At 60.7% G+C, this 11,195-nt stretch overlaps 4 protein-coding genes across 4 annotated transcripts; 2 read left to right on the top strand and 2 right to left on the bottom strand.

Moving 5' to 3' along the window:
- Window positions 1–2,999: 2,999 nt before the first annotated feature.
- Window positions 3,000–7,056, bottom strand: EHS24_001600 (uncharacterized protein; the record flags this gene model as incomplete). Its single annotated transcript, XM_028617388.1, has 7 exons — window positions 3,000–3,440; window positions 3,495–3,640; window positions 3,699–3,975; window positions 4,026–4,419; window positions 4,473–6,655; window positions 6,708–6,820; window positions 6,885–7,056. The coding sequence occupies 7 exons, from the start codon at window positions 7,054–7,056 to the stop codon at window positions 3,000–3,002; spliced, it is 3,726 nt and encodes a 1,241-aa protein (XP_028473851.1).
- Window positions 7,057–7,359: 303 nt separating this feature from the next.
- EHS24_001599 (uncharacterized protein) lies at window positions 7,360–8,058 on the top strand (the record flags this gene model as incomplete). Its single annotated transcript, XM_028617387.1, has 1 exon — window positions 7,360–8,058. One exon carries the CDS (start codon window positions 7,360–7,362, stop codon window positions 8,056–8,058), a length of 699 nt encoding a protein of 232 aa, XP_028473850.1.
- Window positions 8,059–9,409: 1,351 nt separating this feature from the next.
- EHS24_001598 (uncharacterized protein) lies at window positions 9,410–10,183 on the bottom strand (the record flags this gene model as incomplete). Its single annotated transcript, XM_028617386.1, has 1 exon — window positions 9,410–10,183. One exon carries the CDS (start codon window positions 10,181–10,183, stop codon window positions 9,410–9,412), a length of 774 nt encoding a protein of 257 aa, XP_028473849.1.
- Window positions 10,184–10,579: 396 nt separating this feature from the next.
- On the top strand, window positions 10,580–10,917 carry EHS24_001597 (uncharacterized protein; the record flags this gene model as incomplete). Its single annotated transcript, XM_028617385.1, has 1 exon — window positions 10,580–10,917. A coding segment is annotated over one exon (338 nt), but the record flags the coding sequence as incomplete, so codon positions are not given.
- Between the last annotated feature and the right edge of the window lie 278 nt (window positions 10,918–11,195).

Genomic DNA, 11,195 nt, shown 5'->3' with positions numbered 1-11,195 from the left:
ACAGTGCCGTCCGCTACAATCGGACACAACAAATTACAGGCAACGCCAAATGGCGCCGTAAGCCTGCCGCGGTCGACGCTGCGCTGGAACACGCGGGAGATCGGGAGATCACACAGCACAGCGCGGATGTCACTGATCACTCACTCCCCCGCAACACGCAAAGAGTGGCAGGCAGACGCGTCTGGGGTACGGACAGGAAGATTGTCCGCTGAGAGCCACGCCTTGCCGTTTCCTTCTGACCCTATGGGGATGTGCTCCACGTACCTGTCGACCAGTTACCGAGAAAATTAACAACGTCTGGAGACCGCGTCCATGGCCTGACGCGTTTTGCGGGACGACGAGGATAACGGTGGACGGACGCTTCTGCCCACCACCTCTGCTTCTGGCGGACATGTCTCTCCCCTCGTCATTTTCAGTTTCCGAGCCCACGCGTTGCCACTCGGTTCCCTTTGCACCCTGGTTTGGGCCATGACACCCCTGTCCGTTGTCCCCGATCACCTCGTCATCCCCATTCGCTCCCAACGATGGAATGACGCACTCTTACGACGCGCTCCTCGGCCTTCTCTCTTCCTTTCTCCTGAACATTGTTCCTTCGGGCCAGCAGGGAAAAAAACATAATGTGGCAGGTGGCATGTGCAGCCATATGGTACACAGACTCTCGTCAGCGTGGTCCCGTTTCAATCCTGGCAGAAGGCATGTATGTATACAGACTGTTGGGGTTCCAAACAACAACACCCAAAGTGACTAGCCTGCCCCTTTTCCTTGCGCGTGCTGGAATCTCGGCCAACATGGGGGTCAAAGTGTAGAGGTGTTGACGGACAGGAATACGCGGGCGGACGTAGGTTGGGGAAAAACTCCCGACCTTGAGGACGACAGGTTGTTACGTCTGCATGCCGTTGACCTGCCGAAACGTCAGACGAAGCCGTCAAATCGCCGAATACCGCAGGCCGAGCTGGACCTCGCAGGGCCCAAGTGAGCCATACGATCCCATAAGCAGCTCGTCGCTCCCTTCTGGGCTGCCTCTGGTGTTGTTCCTTGGCCCCACGCCGCGCCACTCCCAGACACCAGAAGGACCAGAACTGTGGTCCAGCACGAGCTGTGCGTCCCCCACTCTGTTGTCAAAGGTGTATTCTTGGCCACCCGGCCACTCTGCACAAACCCGCAACCAAGCAAGGAAAGGCAAAGGCTCAAGCCGCACCCAAAATGTCCCTTTCTGGGGGGCCACGTTCGAGACCCGGGACGACCAACTCTTGGACCCTCCTGCACGGACGGTCCGCGGGTGGCAACACGTCGTGTCCCGCTGCAAGGGCGTGCCGAACCGTGTCTGCCGACGTGGCATGGCTTGCAAAACGACTGTACACGGCGTGGAAACTGTAAATGACGAGTGATGAGGGGGGAAGGAGGACAGGGAAAAAACGGAGGTGGACAGGAACGGGAAACGAGTGTGCACACCCATGTGCATGTGGATAAACCCAGTCAACACAGGGTTTTATTTCATCATCGTATCATCGCATCATCTTCACTCCACCACACCTTGATGTGTTGATGGAGCGGGGTGGTGGTGCGGCCTCACCTCGCTTGGCTCATGTCATGTCGTACCCTCCGCCCCAATTCCTGTAGACATGACGGTCCGACCATGCCATTCACCGCGTTGGCTATTTTGGTCGTTTCCACCCCAGATTTGGTTGTCTCCACTTGCATGTCGTAAACCCACACGGCCACACGTCAGATGGATGTGCGATGGAAGAACCCAGGCGCAAGCGTGGCAGGCAGTTGGGATATAGGATATCTGCTCCAAGTCCGCTCCTTCTCCGGCTTCTCCGCGGAAAAGTCTTGTTGAGAGTGGACGGGATTTCCAACGAGAGCCAACAACACATCACATTGGCACCGCGGACACCGTGGCGGCGACAACGTGGGGCTCGTTCCAAGCCCCCGTCCACTTCTGAATAACACCACCCCGCCAGGTCCGCCAATGCAGCTCCATGTGCCAAGCGGATGGCCCCACAGTCTGCCCAAATGTGAGGCCTGCGGTCTCGTCGCGAACGATGCCGAGATGCCGCGAGGCTGCAATGCTGCGATGCCGCGCCCAAACAGAAGGGTTCCGTGGCGGAGCCCAGCTCTCCGACGGCGGCAGGGAAGACAAGAAGCATGACTCTTCCCCCCCTCCCCCCACTCATCTGATGGCACACACATCCTGCCCCTTCTGAAACCGTCAGAAGGCGTGTTGGAGGCGTGTCGCGTTGGGAAAAGGGACACGACCACCAGCGTCGCGGTGGCCCAGGCCAGCGGCCAGCGGCCAGGCTTAAGGCTTTGCTCCCCGTTTCCGGAGGCGGGGCCGGAGAGCGCTGCCAGACGATAAGGTTGCTGCTCGCCGACAGCCGCGTTCGGCAAAGGGTCTGGCGACGGAAATGGGGTTAACACGGTGCAAAAGCTTCGCCGGATGCAACGTCGGGACGTCGGGTTACAGTACGTCTGCTCGCACAACTGGGCACACGACCTCGACATGCGAGATCCAGGAACGCGAACGCACCGCTGTCCGTCAAAACCGGTCAAACGTTGAAAGATACAGAACGAGTGGAGTGCGTAAGCATAAGCTGCCCGCCCCCCCCCCCCCCCCCCGCCCCCGCCCCGGGCCCTCCTGTCGATCGCGATTACCAACGCACGTACCCAGTATTTACAGATCACGGATCACAGACAGACCAACCAGGCTCTTGCCATTAACAACATTGTGCTGGCTCCTTTCGTCTTCTCCACAGGAGATGCAGCACGCAAACGATAAGATCATGATCATCTCGGTCCAATAAAATATTGCAAAACTCGTCACTGATGCTGCTCCGACGTTGGAGATATCGGTGCCATGACATGTGTCTCCTACTGGTGTTGCACAAACCGTGTGGTGCATCCTTCGCACCAAGGATGGACGCCGGGGCCTATACTGTGGCACCCGGTACCGGTGCCCGTGCCGCCTGACGCACTCGCCAGGTTGCAGCTTACGAGCTTTAGGCCGCGCGCTTGGTCTTGACGCACACGGCCTCGACGTCGCGCGCATTGTACTCGAGCTGCAGGCCCGCGTCTGCGTAACTCTTCGCAATGTAGTCGGCGGCCCGCTGAGTCTCGCGGCGGAGTTCGGACGAGATTTCGCGCCACATGCTCGCGATGAGCGCCTGCGTTGCCGGGTCGTGGGCTCCGCCACTGGACGCTCCGTGGCCCTGGCCGCCGACGCCGCCGACGCCGCCGCCGCCAATGCCGCTGCTGCTCTCGTCGTCGTGTGTGAAGTGCTTGTCGACACGGCGGGCCATGGCTTCCACCGACTTGCGCATGTCCTTTGCGCCCGAGTCCTTGAGCACCTTTTTCAGCGCAGAGCGGTTGTATGACGAGTGGAGGTGGACCTCGTTGGCGGGCATGGTCTTGAGCGCGCGCTCTACGCCGTCGAAGAAGTCCTGAAAAAACAGTCAGTCGATGCCCAACTGGAGGTGCGTCCAAAACAAACTCACCATGAGACGGGCAAAGCCGCGACGCAGCATCATCTTGATGTACGCCTTGCGGTTCTCCTCGTACAGGCCCTTGGCGCGCTGGAGGTACACTGCAAGCGACGGGATATTGAGGTGCGCACCCTCTTCCACAAACACGTGCAAGTTCTCTGTGGAGGAGAGAATGTGGTCAGCAAGTGCAAACGGCAAGCGCTGATGGTAACTCACCAATCATCACCACATGGAAGTAGAGCTGGCCCTTGTCCTCGCCCGAGCTTGTTTCGGCCGCGACAATCTTGGACACGTGCTGCAGCGACCCGAGGACGGACGCGACCACGCGCTCGTACGCGTCATTGACACGCTTGCGCACCTGAAGCTCGTCGCAGTTGTCGAGCTGGCACTCGATGCGGTCCACAAACACGGGGAAGTGGCGGACAAAGTAGAAGACTCCGCGGCGCTTCTTGATGGAAATCTTGGCTCCGTCGATGGCCTTGACTTGCTCGTTCTGAGAAATGTTAGCTGAGGCGATGAAGGAGCAAGCAGCTGTATACTCACAATGAACGCGTCAAACACCTGCCTCTGGCGTCCGAGCTGCTTCTCCAGGAACTGCAAGAGGAACAAACTCGTGCCCTCCTGCTGTGCGTCCGAATGCAACTGCTCAGTGGTGGCAATGATGCCGACGATGGCCGCCGTGTTATTCTGGATGGCGGCGTCGATCCAGTTTTTAAACTCGCCATCGACAAAGCCGAACATGAGGTCCATGACGGAACGGGCAATCTGGGCCAGGCTCGAAGACAGACCGCTGGCGTGACGAGCGGCCTGGCGGCGAAAGTACGTGTCGAGCTCCATGTAGTCTGCAAACGTCGACTCGGTGTCTGCGAGGTGGAGGAAGGCGTTGATAAAGTCGTCCTCGGTCACAATCTGCGAGACCACCTCGCCCATGCCGAGGCTGTACATCTGAACTGGGTCAGCGACACAAGGAAACACACACCCACCTCTGACACCTTGCGCGTCGCCACGTCGCCCTCTTTTTCCTTTGCCTTGGACCCATTGTGGTTTGGCCTCCTGGACACCGTCTTGGAGCGCACGACACCGGCACCGATGGCGGTAGACTTGACGGGCGCGCCGGCCGCCTTGGCAAACGCGACGTCTGTGGCGCCGTTTTGGTTGGGCTTGAGCGCCTTGATGAGGTTCATGAGCAGCTCGCTCATCTCGGACTGGTGGAGCTTGGAGATGGTCGTGATATAGTTGAGGCAGAGCTTCTTGTACTTGTCCTCGTCCATGTCCTTGACGTAGAGCACGAGACCTTCGTACGTCATGAGACTTTGCCCCAGCGTCATGTGCGGGATGAGCTTGAGCGAGCGCTTGGTAGCCGTCTCCTTGCGGTAGTCGGCCAAGGTCTGGTCCGACTGGTGCTTGAACGCAATGTCGAGGTACTCGAGGATCCTGGTCGAGAACGTGGTCGAGGCAGCGCGGTACTCTTGGATATGTGCGACCGTAGCAGCGACCTCGTTGGCAGTGTCCCGGCTGGCCTGGAGGGCCTTGTAAAGGGACGCGGCGGCGAGCTCGAGGTCTTGCACGCCGCGCTTGGTAGACGGGCTGAGCTGCAGGAGCTTTTGCAGGTCTTCCTTGGGCACATCTGTGATCTGGAGGAGCTGGCGCATCTCGTTCAAGAGAGCGTGCTGGTTGGACGTCTGGACCTGGAGACCGCGGTTCTGGCCCTCGATGTACTGAATGTCCTCTGAGACAACGTCGAGCTGCATCCGGTATCCGGTGAGCTGCATGTCAATGTCGTCGAGCTCGGCGAGCGCCTCGTCAATATGTGAGAGGACCTGGTCGATGCGGTCGTCCGATTCCAGAAAGGCGTGGATGTTGGCCGATTCGAGCGCCGACAGCTCGTCTAGCAACCGGCCTTCGATCGCGTCGGTGCCCTTGCTCCTCGCCTCGCCCGTCGCAGCCGTCGCGGCCGTCCAGTCAAAGCCCTCAATCATCTCCTCGACGTTGGCCATGATGGCGTCACCGGCCTCGTCGTCGTCGTCGTCGGCGAGCATGATTTCGGCACCGAGGTATCCGGTGCGAGATGTCAACAACACGTCGCGCGAGTACGCTGTCGTGAGCGGTGGGGGGTGGAACGAGACGCGGCGTTGGGGGTTATCAGACGAGACCGGCTGTTCACGCGCCTGTGGTGGAGCGAGCGACGAGCCAGGTGGCCCCAGGCTCGAGTCGTGCGGTAGTGGTTCACTCCTCGTCGCTGGCGTCCTCCTTCCAGTTTCCGATGGTGGCTCATTCACGACCGGCGGGATGAGAACCTCGGGTTCGTCTGGGGGCTGTACAGAGACGGGCGGGATGAGGACTTCTTCCTCCATCTCCATGCCGCCATAGGGGTCTTCCTCGTTCAAGGGCTCATGAATCGGGGGGATGCTCGAGCCCGACGGCCGGCGTGCCATGCCGATCTGGGTCTGGTTGTTGTTGGGGTAGTTGGACGTGGCAGACGCGAGCCTTTGGTCGACAGGCAGCCTGTCGTCGCCGCCAGACCCTTGCCTGCGCGAACCAGGCCGTCCGAGACCGATGCCGTAGTTCCCGACACCGGCAGTGTTGGACGGGCCAGACGGTGTAGTCGCGCCGTTCCGTGCTGCTGCAGGTCCACCAGACGAGACGAGCGCCTTGCGGCCCTCAAACCCGTCCGAACTGCCCACTGAGCGGCCTGCGTCGCTCGAAAACGACCCGCTGCGTTCGCCACGGCCCAGTCCGCGGGGCGGCAGGAGATCCGAGTGCTGCGACCCTGGCGACGCCGACGATGTGCCGGCTCCGCGCATACGGGACGATGCGGGGGTTGCAGAGTGCACCATGGAAGCGGGCGGGATCATGGGCGAAGTACCTCCCGACCCGCGAGATGGCGGACGACCGAGCGACCCTCCGTGGCTCTGTGCGACGCTCGGCGCGACACTGGGCGCGAGCGACGAGACACTCGGGTGCTGCCTGTGTCCGCCATATGGCTGGCCTGGGGGCTGCGGCGCGTGTCCAAGCCCGGCGTCCGAGGGGATAAAGTTGACAAGAGGAGGGTTCTGGCCGCGGCTCTTGCGATACATCTGGACAAAGTTGTTCAAGAAGACGGTGAGGTCGCCGCGGTTGTCAGTTGTCCACTGGTACGTCCGCTGCGTCATTGTCAAGGCAAAGTGCAGAGGCTGTACGTGGAACGTTAGCCTCCAGTTGATACGGGTGAAAGAAGCTACCCACCCCAAGCTGCTCGACCTGGCGAGTATCGTCCAACGACCATGTCTTGCCGACCGAGAAGCTGCCGTTCGAGTTGCGACGCGCCTTGTGCATCACGCACTTGCCCATCTTGGTCACTGAGACAAGCCGTCAGTGAAAAGAGTTTACCAGCGGCTCCGCGCGGGGCTTCCCCAAACCCACCTGCAAGAATAAGGAAACGCGTCTTTGCGCCACCAGAATCATTCTCATGAACTTCGAGATAGTCGACGAGGTTCTCCTCCGAGTGTCCCTCACTGTCCGTGCGCGAGAAGAGCGAGGCCAGGATGGCCGCCTTCACTTCGTCGCCATCTGGCGGCGGCGGAGCGCGCGGCATTGAGGGCGAGGTGGGTGGGGGCCGGTGGGTGGAGACAAGGTTAGGGAACGTGGTGTTGTCGACGTGGTGATTGTTGTGAACGACCCTCTGGCCGCGGCAAGAGCTCGATGACGACGGCGGGGGAATTAGAAGCGGGTGTATATTTTATTACAAACGTGTTTCTAATATGTATTAGCAATTCGGCACAAACGGTCACCTCCACCTCGACGCCCCGAGATCTGCTGCTCTGGGCGAGTCAATCCACTCAATCCCGAACAGTCAACATTCTCTGACATTTTCATCACCACCATATCTTATCCCAGCATGGAGGACCTTGACGTCAACGATTTCCCACCCATAGGCCAAGGGACGCCTTCTACCGCCTCGAGCCGTCGGACATCGTCCAATTCGCCCACAACGGCATCTCCCGCAATCAGCCTCGGCGAGTGTGCACCTACACCATCCACACAACATACATCCTCTGCTGTCGCCGCTGGTATCCTGCGGAACACGCCTCCTCCGCCTCTCCCTCCCGCGGCACCTCTCCCGCCCTCCGCCGCCCTCCGCTCGCTCCTGCACACGCGGCTGACCGTGACGCTCACCGACGGCCGCGTCCTCTTCGGCACGCTGCTGGTCATTGACGCCGCGGCGTCGCTGCTGCTCACCAACGTCCGTGAACGCCGCATCCTGCCGCAAACGCCCGTCGGGCTCAATGTGGCGCAGTACTATCCGTGGTCGAGGGAGAACGTCAACGGCAACGGCGAGGCGGACTCTGCCGAGGAGCGGCCGGGCCAGGTGCGGTTCCGCGAGCTCAGCAGTGTCCTGATCCCGATGAAGGAGGTGGTAGGCGTGGAGATTGGCGAGGGGGATGCAGAGTCCTGGGGGAGGTTCTCGGGGGTAGTGTTTGACGGCGGTAAGGCGTTGCCGCCGGTGGTGGTGGGAGACAAGGAGGCTGGAGTGGGTGAGGAAGGACGCAAGGTGGACGACGAGGGGCAGGGGCACGTCCATGTCATGGCATGGTAGGTTGTCTGTTGGCACGAGTCGACTAGCTAACCTTGCAGACGGCACTCAAACTCGTCAACCCGTCTACTCCCAGTGTCTACCGCTATCAGCCCGCAGTAGCAGAGACTGGGCACCACCTCGTCGTCCCATTTGGGACATGGCGACGTCATTGCGCGATGCCAACGTCGTCAACTGCTAGATCTCGATCCCGGAAAAGAAGCCCAGCTTCGTCCATCCTCCATCGTCCATCGTCCAGCTTCTGGGGTCGACCTTCAGAACAGACCCGATGACCCCTGTTGGCTCTGCACCGCCTGCATCTGGGGAACACGACCGCGCCTGCATAGCACAGCAGCAGGCAGAGCCAGGAGCCAGGAGCCAGCTGCGCCGCGCCCACACGAGACCACACAACCCACACGAGCACACCCCTCGCCATTCTCCTGCATACTAAGCAGATCCCATCATCGCTTTTACTTTCTTTCTCCCCCCCCCCACGTTTGTAAAACCCATCTCGACAACCCCATAATCGCATCACCACACACTATACTGTCGCATGTATCCAGCCCCACTGCATGCCCTCGGTTGATGGATGCCCTGCCCTGCTGTGGGCAGCTTGCACAGCGCACAGCAGTTCCCTAGAGTGGCAGGCATGGCAGGCGCCGGCAGGCAGCCTCTGCAGCCTCTCCCCTCCCCACGTACTCCAACGTTGCTGATGCTGGTCGCCCCGCGCCCCGCGTGCCACCTGCCACACTGTCCCAACAGCTGCTCATGAACGCATGAACGACAAATGCACATGGAAAGAGTAGGAATAAAAGGAAAATTAAGGAAACCACGGACGGGGGGCGGACGCAGCGGGCGCCAGACGTGGTGCTGCGAGGCAAACTGGGATGGGGATCGGGGTGTGATATGGTGGGGGTGGAGAGGATGTGTGGCATATAGAATAAAAAAATGGTCCGTGTGCCCGCCGTCCCCGCCTCGCCCTTCGCCTCCGGTGCCATATATGTTTAGGACGACGAGGAGGAGGGGCGCGGGTGGGTGGGACGCGGGCAACGATGCACATGGCAGGTGTCGTGGTGGTGGTGGGGGGAGAGGTCTGTGTACATATATAAACGACGATGAGAGGACAGGGATGGGATGGTGACGCGGCACATATGGGTGGGTGTTCTGGATTCTGGGTGCGGGTTCTGGTGCAGGTGATGAGGGGGGGACGTGAAGGAGGCTTGGAGGCGAACAATAGTGTCCCTTTGAGGTAGAGAGTTACAGAAGAAAAAAGCGATTGCTGTCTATTTTTTGCGTCTGGGGGTTCGGTCGGGTGGAGAACGTCATGAGGGAGGGGAGGGGAGGGGATTCGTGCTGTGTGTGCCCGGCTGCGCGCTCACACAATGCCGTGGACCTGGCGCTCACGCATAGGGTCGATCTGCTGTGGTTCCTCATACACCTCGTTGCCCGTGCCCGACAGTGACAGTGCCGAGGTCTGCCTGCGATGGCTGTTGTGCTGCGACCTGGGCGACGTCGGGGCGACCTGTACCTGGCCAAACTCGCTGCACGTGTAGGAGCGAGTCGCGTGGTAGCTCTCGCGCTGGCCTGCGGTCTGCTGCCACGAGGGCCTCCCGCCGTGGGACGAGACTGGGGAGATTGGCTCGGCGAGGTTTGTGGAGACGCTCAGGGGACGCGGCATGGTGAGCTGCACGCTGCGGCCTTGGTGGGGTGCTCCGCTGCTGGACCGGGGCATTGAGTACGGCCTGGTCGGTAACGAGGACATGGACCCCGGGCGAGGGAGGCTGCGGGACGAGGGAAGACCCAGCGTCGATGGGCGGGGCGAGTTGGTCCTCGAGTCTGACCCGTTGGTGCGCGAGTCCGAGCTGTCCGAGGAGCCATTTGGCCCCAAGTCTGAGGGTGTACGCGGACGCAGCGCATCGACTGACGCCTGGCGAGGGATGCGGCCCATGGAGGTCTGGAGACGTAAGGGCGGTTGTTCCAATGCGTTACTCGTTGTCGACGTTGACGAGTCGCGCGACAGGTCCGTGATGATCGGGGACAGCACTGGCGCAACGGCTGGGGTATTTGCGCCGGTACCGTTTGACGAGAGAGAAGGCGACCCAGAGGGAGTGGACGCGGCGCCGATACGGGGAGAGTTGTCCTGGGTCATCGATGACGATGGGGAAGCGGCCGGGTATGTTGAATAGAAGCTCGGTGGCTGGAAATTGGACGACGGGCGGGTGACGAGCACTGTAGGTAAGGGGAAGGGGAGGTTAGAAATAGATGCAAAAGCGGTGAGTCTAGCACAGAAAACGCACGCGTTGAGCTTGCCCGACGGGGACCCATGGACGAGTGGCGCGAGTGCATGTAGGTTGGTGGCCGGGAGGTCATTTGCCGTGGTTCTCTGTAAAGGACAAGACGTCAGCATACACCCCAATGCGAGGTCGCCAGTTGCGTCACTCACGGTGGTGGGATCTTCTCTCCTCGTCCACGACACATACGCCACACCACGAATGCGATGATGCTTGCTGCAATCACACCCACTGCAGCGCCAGCGATCGCTCCGATGGCCGCTTTGCTTAGTCCGCCTGAACTCGTCCCTGCTACACCTGTAAGAATCGCAGAGACGTCCGCCGAGTACGTCGTGGTAGCCGAGGTCGCCTGTATCACCGACGACGCAGAGTCTGCTGCAGACGTAACAGCGGCACTTGTTGCAGCAGCAGCCGATGTTGCAGCCGCACTTGTTGCGGCAGCCGATGTAGCTGCTGCAGACGTCGCTGCCGCCGATGTCGCTGCCGCCGATGTCGCAGCACTAGAGGCGGCCGCTACTGTCGATGCGGCCGCATTGCTCGTTGCGGCAGCCGCCGCCGTCGACGACGCTGCCACGGCCATTACAATGGGAGCGTGGGATTCAAGTCAAGACTGCGTCGGAGAAAAGAGTAAATGGCGTATGCGACGGGGTGCTGTGACGATTGTGCGGAATGTCCGTTTTTGGTTGCAGCGAGCGAAAGCAAGTGATGTTGAAGGGGGGGATGGAGATGGGGAGGGTGAGAGAGAGGTGTTATGTTATGAAGACGGGGTTGTTGACCTGCGGAGGGTTGTTGAGGGCTGCTGCGGGTTGCTGCGGCCTGACGTCCCCCTTATGCGATGCGATAATGCCTGCGCGACCAGACTGCGATGAG

The sequence above is a fragment of the Apiotrichum porosum genome (assembly GCF_003942205.1).
Source record: "Apiotrichum porosum strain DSM 27194 chromosome Unknown scaffold_11, whole genome shotgun sequence".
In the NCBI taxonomy this organism is placed as follows: Eukaryota; Fungi; Basidiomycota; class Tremellomycetes; order Trichosporonales; family Trichosporonaceae; genus Apiotrichum; species Apiotrichum porosum.
Note: the sequence above shows the minus strand (reverse complement) of the source record. Positions and strands in the feature narration are given on the sequence as shown.